Raw genomic sequence first — 21,405 nt, 5'->3', positions numbered from 1 at the left:
GCACCGGCACCGCCACCGGCACCGCCACCGGCACCGCCCGGGCGGCACCGAGCCCGCCGCGCCGCGCCGCCGCGCCCCCGGCCACCGGCCGGGTTGTTGTGGCCGCCGCCGCCGCTCCCGGGGGCCGCCTCCCCTCCGCTCGGATCTATTGTCACCAGCACCAGCACCCCCCCTCCTCGCCACAATTAATACGATGAATTTGCCATGATTGATCCGTATTAATAGCTGGGGTGGGTGGGCGTGTTTTGGGGCTCTTTTTTCCTCCCCTTTTTCTCTTTTTCCTTTTTTTTTTCTTCTTTTTATTGTTTGGTTTTGTTTTTGGAGGGGCCGGGCTGGGATCTGATCTCCACTCCCGAGTCCATCCCTGGTCGGTGCCTGAGAAAATTGCATCTGGATGCATCGTTATTATTATTATTGTGTTTGATCCAGGGAGATAAAGGAGGAGGGGGAGAGGAGTGCGTGTTGGTGGGGAGGGGAAGGCTGCACCCTTCCCTGCACACACACACACACACACACACACACGCAGACAGAAAGGGAGTTCTGTACATCTACATATATATATTTTTCCCCCCCTGGAACTTCTTTTAGTTGGGGAGGAAAGGAAGAAAGAAAATAAATTTTGTGCAAGGAAATACTCTCAGCTCCCTCCTTCCAGCGGGTCTCCTTTCTTTATTTTTTCCCCCCTTCTTCTCAACCTTTTTTCCTCTCTTTCGAAGATCCTCGCCCTCCCAGCCACTTGATCAAAGCATTCCGCTATTCTGATTTATTGCCTGCTTGGTGAGGCTTTTTTTTTTTTTTTTTTTTTCCTTTTTCTCCGTGGCTTTTTTTTTTTTTTTTTTTTTTTTTTTTTTTTTTTTACAAAGGCGACCTGAGATCAGCCATTACTTTCCTTGGCTCGCTTATAGGAATCTCTTACATTTGGTGCTTGCTGCTGGTGGTGGTGGAACCGCACTCGGATTCTTTCATCCCCCCCACCCCCTTGCTGTCCTCTCCTCCCTCCCTTTCTCCTTCCCTCTCTCCCTCCCTCCCTCCCCCGTTATTCCGCCGGGGGAGCCGGATTTGTGGCTGCGGTGGGGCGGGGGGGGACGAGAGCGAGAGGGAGAGCCGGCGAGAGACATGGATGGCCCGGCGCGATGCAACGGGCTTCGGAAGAAGCGGCGATCGCGGTCCCAGCGCGACCGGGAGCGGCGAGCCAAAGGCGGGCGGCGCGGCTGTGCCGCCGGCGGGGCCGCCGGCCCCGGGGCCGCCGCGCTCTCCTCCTCGGGCTCGGAGAAGGAAGACAATGGGCCCCCGCCGCCGTCCCGGCCGCGGCCCCCCCGGAGGAAGCGGCGGGAGTCCTCCTCGGCCGAAGAGGACATTATCGACGGTTTCGCGATGTCCAGCTTCGTCACTTTCGAGGCGCTGGAGGTAGGAGCGGCGGCGCTTTGTGTGCGCCTCATTGTGTGGGGGCAGCGGCGGGGGAGCCCCCGCGGCGCCCCCCGGACACCCCTCCCGCCCGTGACCCCGGTCCCAGGGCCGCCCGCCGGGGGTGCCCGCGGGGGCGGTCCCGCCGCCCCCTCCCCGTCCCCGGGGTGCCCCGCTGCCCTCCCTTCTCCCTCCTGCCGCCGACACCTGCAGCCCGGCGCGCCGCTCACGGCGGGCGGCGGGGCCGGGGCCATCCCCCGGCGCGGGGAGCGGGGAGTTGTGCGCGGTCCCCCGGCGGCGCTTCCCCTCCCCTCCCCTCCCCTCCCACGGATCAAACTTTTCTCGCGCCGCCGTGGCCCGGCGGGGCCGCCCACTCGTGTCCGCGGGGCCGCGGGGGGGGCGGCCGCGCGTGTTTCTCGGGGCGCTCGCGGCGCCGCTGCGGGCGGGGGGCGCCCGGCCTGCCGCGCTCCCTGCCGGCGTGTCACGAGTGGGCCCCGCGGTGGGCGGCTCTGGTCATGCCCCAGCGCGAACGAAGGGGCTGGGAGAGCCCAGGCCGGGCCGGGCGGAGGGAAGCGACGCCCGGGAAGCCCCGCGGGGGTTCGCTTCCCTCCGCCCGGCCCGGCCGCGCCTCTCCGTGTTCCCTCCGCCCACCCACTCGCGAGCGTGGAACCGCTGTCAGCCCAGCCAGGGTCGCGGTGGTGATGCTGCCGTGGAAGGGGACCTCCAGCCTGTGTGTTTGAAGGGCTTTGTTGTTTGTAAGTTCCGATCAGGAGAAGTTTGCTGTGGTGAAAAGCGGATTTATTTGGGTTTACGTGCACTGGAGGCACAAGTGGAACGATGATGAACTGTCAAAATAAATGTTGGAGGTGAAGCTGATTTGTTAAGAAAAAAAAACCCCAAAAATCTGTGTAGCTTTTAAGATGTTTAAATATTTAGCCAGGAATACTTAGTGGATTTTCAGGGTAATTTTTTGTTTAATTTGTTTCTTGTTTTGTAGCCAGATTTTGTCCTTGGTTACACCTGTATCCATCCACACTATACCTCCAACAGAACTTACTCTGGTGTAATTAAGGGAGGATTTGTTCACTCCAACAAACCTCCACATGGTTGGTGTTAGAGTCATGTAAGCAATAAGGAGCAAATGCTGAGGTAATGTCCAGATTCAATTTATCCACCATTTCTCACCTGGTGAGCCCATCTGCAAGTGCCCTGCTCAGACCAGGGAGACCAAAAGTGTGAATACGTGTTTATCGGCAGGAGAGAAATTTGTATGCTTCTGTTTCGGACGAAATTCTGGTTTTCCTCAAACAAAGCCCTCGTTTGTGTCATTAAGCATTTTTATGGGAATAAGGACTCGAGAATTTGGCTGTAGTCCTTTTTGGAGAGGAAGTGAAGAGCAAGTTTAGAACTTGGTCAGGCATTTTAGAAAATGTCTTTATTATTTTTCACTTCTTATTTGTTGATTTTCTACTTGAAAATAATTGCTGTGCACTCTTTGCCAAGCCAAGCATGGCTACTACTTTCATCCTCTCATAATCCTGTATCACTAAAAAGGAGCACAGATACATTACCCAGTTCTGCCAGCTAATAGCACGCTCAGATAAAACAATAGCTTGCACACTGAGACTTGACATACTTTTAATGTTCATGTGATAGGTGGCACGTTTTGACCTAACGATTTCATGCTGCGTTAAGGAATAATGTCACAAAATCGTTGTTAGGTGCTTTTTCCTGCAGCTCCGTGTGTACGTATAGAAACTTGTTTCTGAAGATCAGAGGGAGATGAAGGTGTCTAAGGCACAGCCCCAGTGTGGCAGAAATTGCTCTGTGTGTTGCATGCAGCAGCCTGAAGTTTTTATTGTAATCCTGGTGTTGCTGAGGAGGTTGTGAGTGGCTGGTGGAGTGAGATGCCCCAGCCTTGGTGAGATGTTTAGGTGTTAATGGGTTTGAGTTGAGTCAAGAAGCTTTGGGTGCTATGGAGAGGTGTCCTGGTATTCATACTGTGGGTCTGCCCCAGCTCGTTGGAGGCTATGGAGATTGCCCCCAGGTTCCAGAAGACACTCGTGCCCAGAATGTAGACAAGACTTTCTGAGCCCATGCCTTGTGCTTGAACTTCAGCCTTTTCCTGGGCTTAGTGCAGCTGAAAGGGTGTGGAGACTGTGTTTTATCTGCTTGGTGTGAAAAACTGCGAGGGGGAGCGTGCAGAACATTTCACCCACTGGAGGATCTAAGCCCACGGTTCAGAAGAGGGGACACGGGTGGATGGTGGCTCACACAGGAGGGGACAGCCACCGTGGAGGGACAAGGTTGAACTCTGCCTCTGGGGACAACCTTACAGCTGCAGGGGTGGGGGTTGGCTGGGTGTGAGGTGTCACCCAGGACCTTCTTATGTATCAAGTTGCAAAAAAAGGAGTAAGAACTTCCACACAGCTTGATTTCAGCTGACTTTTGCTAAATGCTTTTGCTTTTTGTTGGGGTGACTGAAAAAGCCCAGCCTGTGCAAAATACCATGTTGTGAGAAGCTTGTGGATGGCAAAGGGACACTGTTGCTGCACAAGAACGCAGATCCCATGCCACTATAACTTCAGGAGGAGCCATCCAATCTGTTATGCTTATGTTGATAAAAGTTCCCATCCCTTGAAGCAAAACTTTAACCAGCTCCCACTCTGGGAACTGCTTTTCTGTCCAGGTGTCAGTAGCCTTGTCATACTTCTCAAGTGTAAATTGTTTGGTGTTGAAATAGAGGCCATCTGCTTCTGGTTATCTGTCTCTGCGTTGTGGCACCCTGTACCTTGATGTCTCTAATGTTTGTGTGGGGAATACACAGGAAGAGGGAGTTAAATGAAGACAGTGGGATCTCACTGTGGATTTTTTCCTTCTTGGAGTGACAGTTGAGCAATTCCAGTGTCATCGCAGATGTGGCCAGACTGATCCTTGCCTGGCCTTGCAAGACTTCAATGTAGCTGTGTGCAATAGGGACCTGTCCCCTACACTGGGGAGCATTTTGGAACCTTGACCTTCAGAAACCAGCCCTTAATCTGTAGTAAAGCAGCTGAGATGTGGTCCTACAGTTTGATCGGATTCACCAGCTTCTCCCCTGAAGCTGGGACTGACAGCAGCTCTGTGGCTCACTGCAGAGCAGTTACTCACACATTGCTGCCCTGAGCTCCCCAAATGTGCCAGCCTGGAAAAGCAGGAAGGCACGGGCACACTGTACCTGTGCTAGTGTGACCAGTGGCTTTTCCCAGCTTGGAGGAGCCTGTGCTGCACTGCTGGTGTGTTTGTTACCAGCAATAATAGCATGAGGTTCTCCAAACCCAGGTGGGCATTTTAGACACCAGTTTGACAGGGAAAGGTCATTTCTGGGAATGGGGTAAATCAATCAGTTGGAGTGACTTTCTCCATGATGTGCTCTGGCAGTGCTGGCAAGGAGGCTTCTGCAGAGCTCTCTGGTGAGGTGAGATTTCAGGAAGATGTTTGTCTCCCTCCTACCCCCTGGTGCAGAGGTGTCTGGGCAGGAGACTGACGTGACATGGCTGTTGACGTGCCGTGGTGAAGATGGTTTGCTGTGATGAGAAAGGAAATCTGACCTGAATGTTAAGATGGCTTAAAGCCTGGGAAGTACTTTATGTTTCCTGAGTCAGCTCTGACCATCCCTGTGGAATAAGCAGTTGGTTTCAGGTTTTCTGAACACTGAGTAAGGTAATGAGTTTTTTTCTGCAGATGTTTGTTTAGCTTCAACTCAGGCAGCTCATCTGACAAGCCTGAAATGGGACACAGATATTTATAAAGCACAGATAGAAGTGGGGTGGGAAGCGGGGGACTCGCATTTAAATGGAGATTCTTGTTTCATAAAACTGTCACAATTTCTCAGTGTGCATTTGCTGAGCTAATTTCTGTTCAGCACACAGGCATTAGTCTGTTTTGAGACCATGCTAAATTATCGTCAGGTAAAGCCCAGTATAATTAATTACAAATGAGAAATGCTGACAAATATTTGTCAAGGAGCTGTTTAATGAGCTTCAAATTCTGTGTCAGATGATTCCATCCACCTAGTGTAAGTAATTTTTAGGCAATTGTTCCATGGTGTTTGTGTGGTTTAGGCAGATGTTAGCTGCAGCACTTTTACAAGTTGCACAGATAGTATGAGACTAGATGGAGTAAAGCTTAACAGCTGATCTGGACTTTAAAACAGAGACACTACAGAAACAAAATGTGCAAGTAGCAGGAAGGTTTTGAAGGTCCTGTGGTCTCAGTTGTGTGTCTGTGTGCACTGACACTGTGGCTCTGTGTATGCATCTGAATGCAGGAATTTGCTTTAATAACTGGTGTGTGATACTCATCTCTAGGCATGGCCCACTGAAAATAGAAATAGCTTGGCTGTGTGACAGCAGAAGCTTTGAGTTGGACACCAGAATGGCTGGCTTGCTGTGTGCTTTTCCTCCCTAAATCATTCTCTTCTCACCAACCTTCTAGCTGGCCTGATTAGCCTGTTTGCTTAAATTCTTTGAGATTTCAAGCAAGTTTGTTTTGCCTTGTCTCTATCCCTTCATATTTCAAAAGGAATTTGATCTTTCTGCCTTACCACAGCAGCATCATAACATCAGATGTTTGTTTAGTGCTGTCAGCAAATCTTGGTGGCCCTTCTTGTGTTTATTGACTGCTTAGATGCTTAGGTGTTTGTCCCAGTCTCTGTTTGCACATGCAAGTCTGCAGATTTAGACCAGCAGAGAAAAGAAGGGAGTAACTAAATGAAGATATCTGGGGATGAGGAGAGGCATTAAATTTTGTGTGACACTGGGATATCATACAAAGCAATGCATTTATTGTTTTCACTGTGTATTTAGAGGAAACAGTAAACTGATCTGAGATTAAATCTCGAGATAACCTTGACAGAGCAGCTGACTATCTTGATGAAAACCTCAGTGACCAGACCTGAAAAAACAGTAACTCAAATTGAAAATGGACTGAAAACAGCAGGATGCATATTCCACAAAACGAATGTCTAGAGTGATGTTTGAAACATATGTTGCTATCATTTGGGTACCTGAGTACTTTTAAAATACTTTAAAAATATTTTGAAAAGCCTGGTACCTTTCTGGGAGGCAAGGCACACCTAACTCCAGCTGATTTCAGTAGCTGTTGGAGAGCTGAAGCTGTCTCTTTGGGCAGATAATGACCAAGGATTGAGATTGCTGCATAAATATTCTTTTGAGCTCCTGAAGGTAGCCATGTAATGAAAGTGTGGATTTTTGCCATTCCCTCAGGTGGTAGTAGGAGGCACAATGGCCTTGAGTTGAAGAAGGAAGAGTTTAAACTATAAGGACAAGTTCTTTTAGATGAATGTGATTCAATTAATCTCCACTAGCACCGCTCTTTAAGATTAGCATTAATGAGAAATATGCTGCACATCAAAAGACAAAAGACACCGTTATTCTCCCTTATCTTGGCATATTTTTTTCCTGTTATTTGGGGTAGTAAGTAAGCCCTTTCTGATGAAGTACCTGGGGCCTTTGCTGGCATTGCAGGAGTGTAAAATCCAGGGCAGTGGTGGAGTCACCATCCCTGGAGAGAGGTAAAAGAAGTGTAGATGTGGCACTTGGACACATGGTTAGCAGTGGGGCTGGCTGTGCTGAGTTAATGGTTGGACTCTGTGATCTTAGAGGCCTTTTCCAACCTAAACAGTTACATGATTCTATGATGTATAAAATAAGGGTAAAGGATCAGGAACTTGGAAGGAAAATGATCATTAGGGAAAGGCAAAAAAAATCATCAGAAAGACATCAAGGGTCTGAGTAATTGAAAGATTGACTTACAACACTGAGATCAATAGAGAAATAGCAGGGACTGTATGGGAACACAGAGAACTAGAGGGGGGATGTTGTTACCAAAAGTGGAAGTTTCAGGAAAGATCCATTGCTGTATATGAAAATGCTCCTTGGTGAGAGCCCTGCTGTCAGTACCAAGGGGAGACACAGCCAAATCTGTCCCTGCTTAAGGAGTCATTAATCCTGCTAACTTCAGCTGGGAGGAAGGCAGAAAGATTCCTCTTTCGCTGAAGATGATCCCCTCTTTCCCCCAGCTCTACTACTCTTGTTTTTTGGGGTTTTTCTGAACACCTATCAGTTTGACTGGGACACCCTACCACATTACACTGGGGGTCTGACCTGCAGCGTTGCAATTATCTGCAGCTAAATTAGAAGTTTAATCTTTGTTCTGAGCAACAATAAGTTGAGTCAGATAGGTTTTAAAAATAGCCCAAGCTCAAGTTTAGCGAAGTCTCAAATGCAATTAATAAAAAGGTAATGGAGTTAGGAAGTTGCAGGCTGAAATGTGGAAATGTTTAACTCTCAGTTTTCCTGCGCTTGAACTACAGTGTTGCCTTGGTTCTGCAAGAGAAAATTGCTTCCAACATTTCTCTGTCTTTTTGTACATCATCCTTATAATTTATCAGTTCAGTGTCTTGTGTTCTTGTTGGGGTTTGGCTCTGTATGTGCCACAAATTACCAGCTGTGTGCATTTTTTGTATAGTTGGTTTATTGTTGTTTTGACTCAATGCCGAGCCATGGTGAAGACCACTTCAGAACATCATAGTCCTCTAAACTCCTTTGTTGTAAAATAGATATGAAAATCCACTTTATAAGTAATGAGGAATGGCTAATGCAGGTAGGGATTTGTTTTGCTGTAACAGCAGAACATGCAGTGGCAATTTGTCAGATCCCCAGCTCAGCTCTGCTGCACTGTTTGCCTTTAAATAGTGTGTTACCTTAATGTCTTGAGATTTTTCTCCTTGTATCTTGGCAACACTGCTGCTGAAGTTCACACACTCATGTGGTGGGGAGAGGTTTTAACCAAAAGGTTATGTCTTCAGTCTGGTAAATACTATAACCAGGAGTTTTGGTTCTGTCATCCTCTGTGCAGTAGTGGTGGAGTAAGTCAGCAAAAGAAATGGATTATCCCTTGGCCCTGTACTTACTATTGTGTTTGTGAGGTTCTGCTCATGAGGTTTAATTTGATCATGGTGCATACGCTCCATGTGGATTTACTTGGTATTTGGTGTGCTTCTCAGTCCTGCTGTTTTTAAAATGTCCTGAGACAAAGGCATGGGAGATGTGCAGAGGTGTGCTGATATCTGATGTGCCCAAGTTCTGGCTGGCTGAACTTCTGATTGTGTCATGCTGGCTGATGCACATATTACTGATATGATTAACATACCAACTCCACACGGGAATAGTTACTCAGAGCCATGTAGGAGTTCAGCTTGGTGTTCTTTCCAGGAATGATCACCCTTTAATCTGTCTCACATGTGTTTCCCAGCTTCCTAAAGTGGAAGTTTCTTTTCCTCTACAATTTGTGCTCTTATAATTTGTCTCTTTGAATACTTTTATTTGGTACCAAAGGAGACCTAATGGTTTGAGACTAAAACTACTGTCAACCCATCCTCCCCATCCAGACACAAGCCTTGTCCTTTGTTGGATGAGCTCATGAAAAGAGGCAAACACTTTCAGCCTTTGGGAGAAGCCCTGTGCTGAGCATCATTTATGTGAAGCCACCTGGAGCAGGTTTGTGGATGGTGCAGGATGACAGTGAACGCCAGAAGCAGATAGAGGTAGACACAAGGAGGTTCTAGGTTAAATTAGCATTTGGGTGGCTGAAATTCTGCAGAGGTTCTTACTTGTGTGTTGTGGAGTAATGCTAACAGTTTAAAACATGTTGTACGCTCCCATGGAATTAAGTAGTGGTCAGAATCAGACCAAATTCATGAAAGTTTGTGAACAGCCTTTTTCTGTCATAGGCTGACTGTGATAGGAGCAATGTTTAGAGAGTATGTAACAGTGATAATACGTGGTGCAGGTACTTACCTGCCAGTGGAATCCAGAGCCACTGTTGCCTGTTTCCCTAGGTGCAGGTATGGGTTACCATGTCCCAGGAGACCCATCCTTGGGGACCCTCTTGCAGCTTGCTCTAGTGTGTCCTACAGCTGCTCCTAACTCACCCTCCTGGTGTAGTAAAGGCAATTTAATTCCTTTGCCTGTGGAGTGGAACCAGTGAGACAGAAATTGTTGCCACTGACTTCTCCAGGACCACGCTTGGGTGGCTCTTGGCTACACGAGAGCAGGGAACAAAACCTGTGTGGTGAAACTTCTCCCTCCTGGCAAATCCCTACAGTCTGTGTTTTGTTGTTTGCACACCATTTCCTATTTCTGAGACTGAGATGAGTTACAAACATGGTGATAATTGCTCTTGGCACTGATTTTTGTTTATTTTCTCTCTGGAAGTCCTAAGTGACCTGAGACCTTTCAGTCTGATAATCTGTTTGATTGTTTTGTTTTGTTTTTATGAGACATCTACTTCTGCAGAAGGTGGGAATAGAGGATAGGTGGCTGAAGGACCTAGCTCCTTGCTTACATGGATGGTGGGAATGGTAGAGAGGTGGCCAAAGAACCTGATTTGTTGCCAGGAATGTGGCTTTGGTCTTCACCTGGCTCCTGACAATTTCTGTCACCTTCCTCTTGTCTCCTGCACATCCAGGTGCTTAGCACCTCATGCTTCCAGAGGGTACCATGAGTGTCTTCAGGGGTCCTCCAGAAACTGGGGTCTGTTGCCCAGCTTCCAGAATGCTCAGGGGAAGGAGCTGGGAGGTGCTGCTGTTGCAAGAGCTGGGAAACACACGCTCTCCAGCTTGCTCCAGATTGTTGGGAACAGCTGGCATGGTGTGGCATCCATCAGAGAGGGCACTGATGCAGGGCTGAGGCAGTGAAAGTAGTTTTGACCTCCAAGGGGTCTGTGTGGTAAGAAAGCAAGGGAAGAAGTGCTGCTGTTGGGGACGATTTATGTTGTGACTCTGGTGTCGTGGGGTTTAATGCATGTCAAGGACACTTTGACCTTTGAATGGAATCTTTTGGTGTGAATTTGTGTCTTTTCTCCTCTCTTTTCTCCCCTTAAAGAAAATTCAAAATGAATACTGAAAATCAAAACCATCTGTTTTGAGAGGACCAAATTGCCTCTCTTAATTTTACGGGATTTGGATATTACTGAATGATTAGAAGTCCTACTAATTTTTGCTGTCTGGCTATTGTGCTTGTAGGCAGTGACTCTGCTAGCATTAGTCATTTTAGCTATGGAAAAAAAATAATAAAATGCAATTAATGTAGCTCAACAGCTGAGTCTGCTGGACTTTAAAAAAAAGAGGGAAAAAAAGTAAATTCTAATGAGTTCTGGGATCATAAAGATACATCTGGTGGATGGATTAGCCAAGTTTTCAACCTCAGAATGTGTATTGAAAAACTCAGTGAATTATGTAGCTACAAAAGAGGATCTTTGCATGTTTATAAGGCCTCAGTGCAATCTCCTTATATTTGCCTAATGACAAACAGACGTCTCACAGAGGTGCAGCCCAGAACACACATGGGGTGAAACAGCTCCCTAAGCTGAGAGTATTTGTGTTGGGATGCTGCTACTAGTAAATATTAGAGAATCCATTAAATGTAGGGGAAAATATTTTAGTATTGGAGGAAGGAAAAGAGAAGGAAGGGAATGGAATGGAGTAGAGAGGAGATGGAGAACAGCAATTTTAAATGAACATGATGTGTGGGCTAAGATACTGTGACTCCACTGCTGAACCAGAAAATTTATAACAACTGTTTGTCATGTGTATGTATTTATAGCCATTCACATAATGAAGAAGTTTCATGAGGTTGTAATAACATATCAAGATGGATGTAATTAAAACAGAAGCAAATTGACACCTCTAGATTAAAGGCAAACTCTAAACTAATACACCTGTACGCTGTCACTTATGTATTAGTTGTGTGGGGCAGTCTGCCAGATATGCAAATAAAAAGACATTGGCAAATTTCCTTGGATGTGTGGTTATGAAAAACCCAACTATTTAATCATTTACCTAGCCCTGCTCAGGTTTGCTGCAAGGGCAGAATTTAATAATTTGGTGTCACCATGCTTTGTGATGGGCAGAGGGGTTAAAGGCTACGGGGTGAGGGGAAAGGAGCAAGGAGAAATGCAGTGCAGGGGGCTGCTGGGGAATAATGTTCTTTACAGTGGGGCCCTTCCCTTAGCAAAGAGGTGTCTGCTGCTCCATTTCAGATCTGCCCTGACTCCTGAAACTCCAGTGCACTGAAGAGTCCTTGAATTGACACTCTGTAGCTTTTGTGCACAATTCAGTGCTTTTTGAAAACTGCCCTCTTACAACAGGCTTTGCTTCTCTCATCTGCAGGTGCAAACTTCCAAAATTTATACTTTTGCAGCAATCCAGATCTGATTGAAATCGTCACTAGGTCTTTGAAATGGCTATAAAGTTGCTTATGAATTTCACCCAAGTTTTTCAACTTGTTTCAATTTGCAGAAGCCTAAAACATTTCCAATTGAGTTGTGGACATCCATTTCAGCCTGTGGTCAATAGATCTGCTCTCTTAATTAACGCTCAGTCTGCAAACTGCTGATGTCAAATAGGCTGGTGGTATGGAGCAGGAAGGGAATTATTTGCCTTTTTAGTTCCAGGGCTGTGAATGGAAATGCCAGCCTTGCTTTTGGGTAATTTGCACCCCAGGTAACCTGCATTCCTTTAAGTGCCTGGAGGCAGAAACAGGTCTTCATGTGGCTTGTGAGTAACCCTGTGGCTGGTGATGAGGGTCTCCTGTTAAATCCTGGTGTCTGTGCCTCCAGCTCCTCCTCCCTGAGTGGGAAAAGTGCTGTCTTTTGTGGGTTCCTCTCAGATGGTTGCTTGGGTATGTAAAACTAGTTGGAAGTCGGTTGATACTATGGGAGCTCTGGAGAGCTCAGTGAAACCCGAAATTCTGGAACTCGGCTTTGAATTCGGGCTTGAAGTTTTTTGTCCCAGCTGGGGATGAGCCACAAGAAAATCCCACTATGATCTGCAGAGTGGGGGCTGCTAAATGCACTAATTTCCAGAGAGTTGACAGCATAAAAACTCCAATTGGCATGTTTTGTTAGACTTCTTCTGAATTAAAGGGACTCCTTTTTTAGTACATCTGGGCATTAGGGATCACTCATACGAGGTACAAGGCTTCAAAGTGATTTCAAATGGTAGGATTTTTTGTCTTCAATATTTCAACAACTTTTCTTCCACCTTTAATCTTTCATGAGCCGAAGCTTCAAAAGATAATTAGTAAAACATGCTTTTATCTGCATTTATCTCAAAACATGATTAATTTTTTAACTGCAATTATAGCAATCATTTCAAGTTTGCTTTATATTAATGAGTAAAGACTGCATGAGCCTAAATATGGCTATATTGGCTGAGTTGAAAGGTGCATTTATGAGTGTGCTTTTGTTTTCATTGCTAGGGATTGAATTTCCGGTTCCAGGAAGTAATATTTCACATGGATTAAAGTCTTTGAAATGCTTTTTGCCCAGATTCAGTAGATCATTTTGAGGAGCTGACAATGATAAGACCTGGATCATGCACTTTGCAGGACCTGGCTACTGAACACCCAGTTCCATGTTTCCCTGGCATTGGTGATTTTTGCTCCATGCTGTGCATGTGTTCCTTTGCTTGTTGCCCTTGGCATTGAAATGTAAGATATTTGATGCAGATGGTTTGTTGTTAAAGAATTAGCAACGAACTTGTAAGTTTTCACCTTTTTCATTCCTGTCTTTGTAATAGGCAGCTTAAGAAAATTTTTAATACTATTTCACTTCCAGGAGAAATATGTTCATGTCTGTTCCTGTCTTTATTGCTGCTACTAATACATGCAGGACTGTCCAACTGGTGTCCTGCAGCCTGGATCCTGCCTCTAGGGCCAGTGTGTGGCCCCAGAGCCCCTAGAAGAGTGTGGCACTGGCACAGAGATATCCCAAAACAGGAACCCATTGCAGAGCCTTCAAAAGCAATGAACCACTGCAGAGGACTACTGGAAAGAAACACAATTAACCCCCCTTTTCACTGGAGTACAGCTTTTGCATAATTTTGCCCTGTGAAGGCTGCTCCTCAGCTCTGGCTCCTGCTTCTCCATCAACAGGAGGCAGAGATTTTGGCTTGGAGCTGCAGTTTCACTGCTCTGTGCCTCCTAAGGAGCCAGGCAGGGAGCAGCCCAGGGCTGCTGGAGGTGATGCTGGGGTGGTGGCATGGCCCCAGCTACCACAGGCAGCAAGGTAAACAGAGCAGGCCTCTGAAAGTGTATCACAAGGGTAAGATCAAGAGAGGTTTGGTGGGTTTTTTGGTTTTTGGGGTTTTCTCGGTTGTTTTTTCCCCCCTTGTTTCCCTTTATTTGGGCCCTGGTCCTGGATGTCAGAGGGGGTTTGGAGTAAGTGTGCACAGCCTTGATTCATGTCTGATTTTAGCTTCTGAACTGGGAGTGCAGCTCCCCTGCCCTGTGGTCCCTGGGGAGGTGGATGGGCTGGTGGCTGCAGCAGTGAATTGGGCAGCTGCATAGGAGAGCACACGAGTGTATAATCAGATTTCTGATGAACCCAGCTCTCTAAGTCCCTGGAATGGGCAGCTTTGCTGTGAATGGCCTCGTGAGGTCTGCTGTGCCTGCTCTCTTTGTTTGGTACTCTGACAAAAAATTGCTCTGGTGTCCTTGTTGGCATATTTTTACATCTGTTATCCATATTTTCGATTTGTTCTGGCTGCAGTCTTATTTTGTTTTGCAAAATCTACCTGGGATTGGGACAGAGATATATGTTTGCTAAGGCAGATTTGGAAATTGCGTTGTTGAAATACAGCCCATATGGGCCATTGTAAAATGGTTACTGCAGCATATAATTGCCTTCACAATGATGTGCTTTGTCATTTTCCTTCCATCTTCAAAGAGGCGCTCCTGTAGTCTGCTGACAGCAATGGTGGTATTAGAAAACATATGGATTTGTAAAGGCATTAAACTGTCTTTAGTTCAAGGATTAGATTACAGTGTTAGAGTGTGGGTCACCACGCTTTCATGGGGATAGGCTGCACTGCAATGTGTTGGTTTATGTTACAGGTTAGGGAAGGGTTTGTTTGTTTATTGAAAATATCTGATACAAGATCCTGTCAAATACATGGGGAAGGCAGTGTCTCGTGCATGGTATGAGCTGCAGCTCTGTCTGCGGGCCGTGGCCGCACCTCACCCTGCATCATGTTGGCCAGGGCTCACCATCCATACTGACAAGTTATCTCATCAGGAAATGCCACTTACAACATGGAAAAATACACAGAATGTAAACACCACAAAACTGGCTCTGAAAATTTAAGGCTTTTTTTTAAGTCCTCCATGCTGGGCTGCTACTGGGAACATTTTGTGTTTTTGTTTTGTATTCATTTTACACTGCACAGCTCTACAAATTTTGGAGTACAGGGCAATCTGTTCAGCTTTTACCTTTTCTTCTGTCTTCACAGTTTGAGGTGTGGCTTTTCTGGGATGGCTGGAGGTCTGCAGTGCCTCTGTCAGCAAAGGCCTGTGCAGCATTCTCATCATGGGATGCACATGGCATAGACATGGCACGCAGCCTGGAGTGATGCTCATGCCCTTTACACCATCCAAAGGGAGAAGCTACTGAGTGGAAGGGATAATACACATGAAGAAGATCCTTCTTGTTTAGTTTTGTTACTGTTTTTGCCTTACCTTTTGCAGCCTGCTCAGTTCTGTACTCTGCCTGTCTGGGACCCTGAAGCAGGTGGAGGCTTTTTTCTCCCATGGCCACCTTCCTCATGTGCACTTGCTGTTGTGTTTGGGTTTGCATAGATCGCTTCCAAAACAACTCTTTGATGCCTCTTTTCCCTCAAGCAAACGCACACTCTTGTAATGAAGGTGCTGAGCTGGTCCTTCAGAGGCAGGGGCTGGTTTCTGTGCTGTCACAGCCATCCGTGGTACCCTTGGAGCACTCACTCCCTTCCCATTTCAGCACGGCTGCGCAAGCACCTGCTCTGGGCTTGTGCTGAGTAGGGATGGATTTGGGGTTGGATCCATGTGTATCTCTGGGGACCCGAGATCCAGGCTGTAGATTTAGGTTTCTTGACTGAGAAGAGCAGGCATGTGGGGACAGTACTGATGTGTGAGCTAGTATTTAGTGTGAAGTCAAAATATGTGCTTAGGGATCACCTTGAGCTGGAGTGTTAGTTTTGCTGTAGCTGAGTTTTTCTGTCCACAAAATAGGTTTAATAATAGTGTCCCTCTTCTGAGTTTGCCTGGCTACTTAATTAGCATCTGCAGGGTGCTGAAATAGTAAGTGGTTAACATAAAATATCTACATAATTTTACTGTAGGACAGTAAAGCAGCAGTGCCTGTACACATGTAGCAGGGACCTGCCTGGAACACTTATTTAAATAACTGAAAGCACTTTTTTTGTTGTCAACCATGTTTTAAAATAAAGCTATAATTTTGCCTTAAAATTGCTGACAACAGCAAACTTTGTTAAGGAAATCTGATGTGAAGGGTAACACAATGAAATTCTGATTAATGCTTTATCTTTCTTTATACTGTTACAATTATTAAGTGTGTAAAAGTTGGTGTTGCTCAGTTATGGCTTGATTCAGTTTTAAATCACTTACAACATTATATGTCCCAGCTGTGGTGGGTGTCCTGGCTATTTATGGTAATTTCTTTCCTTAAATCCATTGCAGAATAGGGAAGAAACTCTCATTCTGCTTACAAGAAATGTTAAAGGATGTATTACTAACTCTGGCAGCCGTGATGGTGATAAGCAAATTAGATCTGTCATTTATGCCAGGGTCTGCAGGTATAATATGTCATAAAACTGGTATATCTCTGGTACTAGCTGGCCTATAAAAGTAAATAAATACAGGGTTTTTTAATCCTGGTGTAGCAAATTAAAGAGCAAAGCTGCTTAACCATAAGGTTTGTGTCAGGTGAACACAAAGTTCATGTATATGGTGTCTTTTTGCAGCAAACAGTGCAGAAGGGAGAAAGAAACAGTCTAGTGAAGAGTTCCCTCATATCCCCAGGTTTTGCTGTGGGCCTTTGTTGGGGGTTTATTTAAGGACTTATTTATGCAGGTGTTTAAATCAGTCTGTCTTTAAGGAAGTGTTTGAGTACGTTAGGAACCATAGCACAGTGCACTTAAAATCAGGACATGCTGAAGTGCAGTCCGGAGCAGGATGTTATAAGGTGTGTACAGAAACATTACTTTAATATGAAGCTCCCTAACAGTGGCTTGTTTTTAAATAATCGTTTATTTTGAGGGGAATGTTGGAGAATGGCTTTGGATTTTTTTGGTTTGGGGCCTTTAGGAGATTGAGTCTGGAGGGACAGCTCCTGGAGCTACAGGGCCAAGGCATGTTCCAAACTCTGCCTTGTGATGCAGCTCAGCATCATCCTGTGGGATGCAGGAGTGGCCACATGCTGGGGCATCCCTGGCCATGCTGGAAAAGCCCAACAGAGAGCTTGCCTGGGGGCCCACTGCTAACAGTGGGACTCAAATAACTCCACTGGCATGAGCCTGTGTTTGTCAAAACCTTTTTTCCATCCCTTAGCTGGATGAATTTGGATTCAAGCGCAGGTTTGGGTCTGGAAGTAACACACAGCATCAGGAGTCTCTACTGTATGGGATTGAATTTTATCCCTCCCTAAGACAAGTGGTGAACTTTGCAGCTTTGCTTGCAGAAGTCCTGGTAGTGTCGAGTCATCAAGATTTCCCTGGCAAGTGGCATTCCTTTGGGTGATTAGTTTGGAAAGCTTCTGCAGGGTGCTTCCTCCTCTCCCTGGGGCAGGCACCTTCCCATCCCACCACATATTGTTGCTTTCTCCAGTACCAGCTAAACAGGTGGCAAGATTCAAATCACCACTCTCTGAATGGAGTTCGCTCTCCACAATAGCTCACCAGAGGCCTGTTTTGTTACAGAACATTGATTAAATAAATATTCCTATGCATGCAAAAGAGGAGAAATCTGTTACAACACTCTGTGGTTATTTTTCCATTAATGGCAAGGAGCTCTCCCTAATTTTCCTGCCCCTTTCAATCTGTTTCCCTTTCTCCCTCCCTTCCCATCACTACTAATGCCTTGAAGTGCATGAGTAACATACAAAGAGCTCACAATCCCTCTTGTTCAGATCTGCAGATGCTGTGGCTCCAGCTCACTGTGCTTTGGGAAATCCCCCTGGCCCGTGCAGGGCAGAACTGACTGCTCCATGCATGTGGTTTTGTTTAACTTGATATTTCATGCTCAGTATCAGCATTCCTTGAGCTAACTGACCTCCATTAATTTATACAGCAGCAGTTAAAAATACGATTTTGCAATACCAGCATTTTGCATAGTATTGACAACTGGGGCAGAATATTTGACTTCTGAACATATTTTTTTCTTCTGTGCCCCTTGATTTTTAAAACCTTTGAGGCAGAAGTTACTGCTCTGTGGTTTGTGCTGATGGAGGTGTGTATATGTTTTGGAAGAAAAGCACCTCGTACTCAGAGCCTGGCAGCCAAAGGCAGCTCCACTGCAGGCAGCAGATCTGATTTGGTATACAGTGGTGGCATCTGAAAATAAATATAGGGTAAAGGGGGGTAAGTAGCTTGACTATTTTGACTACTAAAAATAGTTTTTAAGTTCAGTAGATATTTGTCTCAAGAAAGAACTTTTGATTGAACAAATGTCTCATTGCAATAAATGTAGACTATAAGGAAATACCATGGATTTACTTTGGCTCTGCATTGATGTGATAGAGATAAAAATCCACTCCAAAGAGAGTAACTCAAATTTAGCCTTTTTTTTTTTCCCTGCAGCCAATGGTATCTATTACTTTGGAAAAAACTGGAGTCAGCATTTCTATATCATCATTTTTCTTAAACAAATTTGGAGCAGTTAAATCACAGAGCTGTTAGTCTAGAGAAGTAAATTGTGTAATACATTTTTTAAAGTTTGAAGACCATAAATGAAGCCTCCTTTCTTTATATGAGTTTGTCTTAAAATACTTGCCACAGTTGGTTCGATTTAGCACCAGGGCTGGGGAAGTGCCTGTTGGCTAAAGCTGATCATCTGGGCACTCTGTCAGGGAGAGCCCTTTCCCTTTTGCCTGAGCTGTGCTGGGATTGCCATGGTAGAAATGAAGCTGTGCCAGCACACTGTGCCCACCCCAGGGACAGAGAGCTTTGTTGGCTGGGGCTGAGGAAGGACTGGCTGTGGAAGGCTGTGGCAGAAGCCCAGTGCCTGTCTGCTCTGCTTACCGTGGGCAGTTAGATGGAAGTGACACTAACCTGAGTTTAATTCTGGTTTTACATTGCAACAACATGCCAGCTGTTCCCTGTATTCTTCCGTGACACTGCAATGTAATTATTTTTTGTTATCTTTCACGATGTAATTTTATGTTGGTGTGCTTTCCCACTAACCCTTTGGCACAGAAAGTGTACAGCTAATTCATTTTCTCTGGGAACAGGAAGAAGCAAGGGAGAAAATCTCAAATTGTAGGGCCAAGGGGCTGTGCTAGAGGCAGCTGAGGAGCGATGTGCAGGGAGGAAAGGCCCTGTCTCAGATGGAGCCTGAAAGCCACTGGGATGTGTGCAGTGATTAATGGTGTCATTGCTTTTTAGCTTCATCAAAAGGTTTCAGTGTAAGAGTTTCTAAGGAATGCTGATATTCACAGGAACCTATCAAAGGGTACAGTAGATATCAAATGAGCAAGCAGGAATGGGAGTTAATTACTGAACAGTGATTACTCTGATATAACCAATTATTGGATCATTAAGTGTTTATTACCTTTTTTATGCTCCTTTCCCTCGTAAGTGCCGTTTTGTCCTCATAGTATTAAAAAAGGGGTGGATCTAACACATAAAAGCCTTTTCAAAACCTAGCAGGTATTGAAAGGACATCTCACCCCAAACCCTGGCATGCTGTCCTGCTTTCCCTTGCTGGCAGGTTTGGGGTCAGGTGCTGTGATCCCTATTTAAAGGCCAGATTATCTCCTAGGAAGGGGCTGGAGGCAGGGCACACGGCATCAGCAGGTTCACTGCCCTTCCTCGTGGGGTTGTGTTCATTCCTTCTGCTCCTGCTGGAAGTGGTTGGTGGCTTTTGTGTCCCTCTGTCACCCAGAGGCTCTCTCTTTGTAGGGCTCCCTGGCCCTAAGGACAGATTGCCATGGCCTTCAGTTTCCTTGTGCTCCGAGCATGTCTCCCTCTCCAGTCACTAAGCCTCTCTTAAGAAAGAAGTTTCCATTGCAAGGCTGAAATGATGCTGTTTGAAAGTGAGACATAAACCCTGCACTGGACATCTGCAAAGTGAAAAATGCCATTTTTCAAGCTGAACGCAGTTATTTTGGATGACATTTAAGGGTTTAAAATGTTAAAGCAATTTTTTTAAAATACAGCTATTTGTGACTTTTGTTGATGATCCTTAAATGTTGAGTTGTTTAAGCTTCATATCTCCAGAGAAGTATGGGTCAGGGGAAAAAAAATAAAAACCCAAATCTTTTTGTCTGTCAGTAGAGCATTTCTTGGCAGTGGCCTTTACTGGTCTGTATGTGCAGGGGGCCAGGAGGGGTGCCCATGGACCTCGTGTCCTTGCTGGGTGTTTGGGGGCAGGTGGAGACACACTCCCAGTCCTGGTGTGTCACAAGTGCCCAGCAGTGGGGTTTGTGGCTCTGCTGTGGGCAGAGCAGAGCTGGGGGGCAGCTAGGGTGCTCTGCCTGGTGCAGGATGTGTGACCATCACCAGATCTGCTCAATAAGGCCAGTTCCTCTGCTCCTGAGGTGTGTGTCATCCTCGGCTACCACCACCACCACCACCTCTCAGCAGCCACGTTGGTTCTAGCCTGTGTCCAGTGAGCTTGTAGAAGTTCTCAGGAGCCAAATTTTCCCATGCTCTTTATTTGTGAATTTAGCTTAATAATTTTTATGATCTTCCTTAGGGGATTGTTAGTTTTTTATTAATACCTCCCTTTGCCAAGTTGGAGCTTGAACCATTGCTGAGCTAAATCTTCAGTGCATCTTTTTTTATTCATCTTTTCTTTTTACCTTTTTTTTTCCCCTAGCACAATCTTACCTGGACCTTCCCTCACAAATGGGATTTTCAGGTTTTATCTCTGACACTCAAGCCCCCATGAAAGCTGGTGGGGAAGGTCATAGGGAATGCACAGCAGAGATTGAAACCAGGAAGCCGTTTGCCACTTTGTGTTATTACTGTAGGGAAAAAAGAGGAAACTCTGTTAAATTGCACTCCCTGTGCTCCTGGGAGTATAAATTACTGTCTTCTCTGCACTGCTGTGTCAAATCAGTTATGTGGCAGTTGGGACTTTGCCCTTTTTGGAAAGACGCTTCCTCCTCCTGATGGATTTTTCTGTAATCCTTCAAAAGAGAACTGTATTCTGGGTTCATTTCCCTATTTTTCTTTTAAAAAAAATTAAAATAGAGCAGGTTTACTTTGCAGAGAAAATATTATGCAGGTCACAGCTTCCTGCTGTGCATGAAGATGATTTTGTCCCTGCAGTGCAAGTCTGTGGAGTCAGGACTTGGCAGTGATGCTTAAGGATGTGCCGCTCGCAGGAGCCCACGATCCCACACAGGCATCTTGCCTTAAACACCATCACTGAATATCCAGCAGCACACCGCTTCCTCCAGCCGTGAATCACAGCTGTGAAAGGCCCCTTTAATCTGCTGCAGTCACACCTGGGGGGCTGCAGGCTGGTCTGGGGGGTTCTGTGCCCCGGCTGCTGTGGCTACGCGATGCACAGCCAGGGCACTCGGTGCTCTGCTCACAGGCATGGCTGTGATTACCCTTCTTTGACAGCCTCTGTGTGAAATAGTAATAATAATAATTGTAATGAAATGCCCCTCAGGATTTCCTTTTAATAACGGAACACACAGCAGCTGTTGTAAACTGTCTTGGTGGTGTCACAGCCTCTCTGAGAAAGACGACGGGCAGGCGAGGATCCCGGGAACACAGTGAAAACAAGGCGTCCTGTGTTTGAGATCCTGTACAGAAATGTATCGTGGTTCCAAGGCCATGGGAGATGAGCCAGTCTCCTGGACTGCTACAAATGTTATATTTCAATGAAAGGTCAGCCAGAAACAAGGTCAAAACAAGTGTGGTACACAGAG

The 21,405-nt window shown here is 46.0% G+C and overlaps 1 protein-coding gene across 8 annotated transcripts in view; it reads left to right on the top strand.

The window, feature by feature from the left end:
• Window positions 1–246: 246 nt before the first annotated feature.
• The window catches only part of AUTS2 (activator of transcription and developmental regulator AUTS2), a 785,653-nt gene continuing 764,494 nt past the window's right edge, over window positions 247–21,405 (top strand). For 3 of the 8 annotated variants that reach the window (XM_068210119.1, XM_068210121.1, XM_068210118.1), the window contains exon 1: window positions 248–1,407. In XM_068210119.1, the coding sequence (XP_068066220.1) occupies window positions 1,117–1,407 (291 nt within the window). In that variant the 5' untranslated portion in view covers window positions 248–1,116. Of the gene's footprint in view, window positions 1,408–21,405 lie in introns of all 8 variants that reach the window. The other 5 variants (XM_068210122.1, XM_068210124.1, XM_068210126.1 and 2 more) reach the window with 4 other exon arrangements.

Source organism: Anomalospiza imberbis, chromosome 20, assembly GCF_031753505.1.
Source record: "Anomalospiza imberbis isolate Cuckoo-Finch-1a 21T00152 chromosome 20, ASM3175350v1, whole genome shotgun sequence".
NCBI classification, from domain to species: Eukaryota; Metazoa; Chordata; class Aves; order Passeriformes; family Viduidae; genus Anomalospiza; species Anomalospiza imberbis.
The sequence above is the reverse complement of the archived record's forward strand: the minus strand, read 5'-3'. Positions and strand labels throughout refer to the sequence as shown.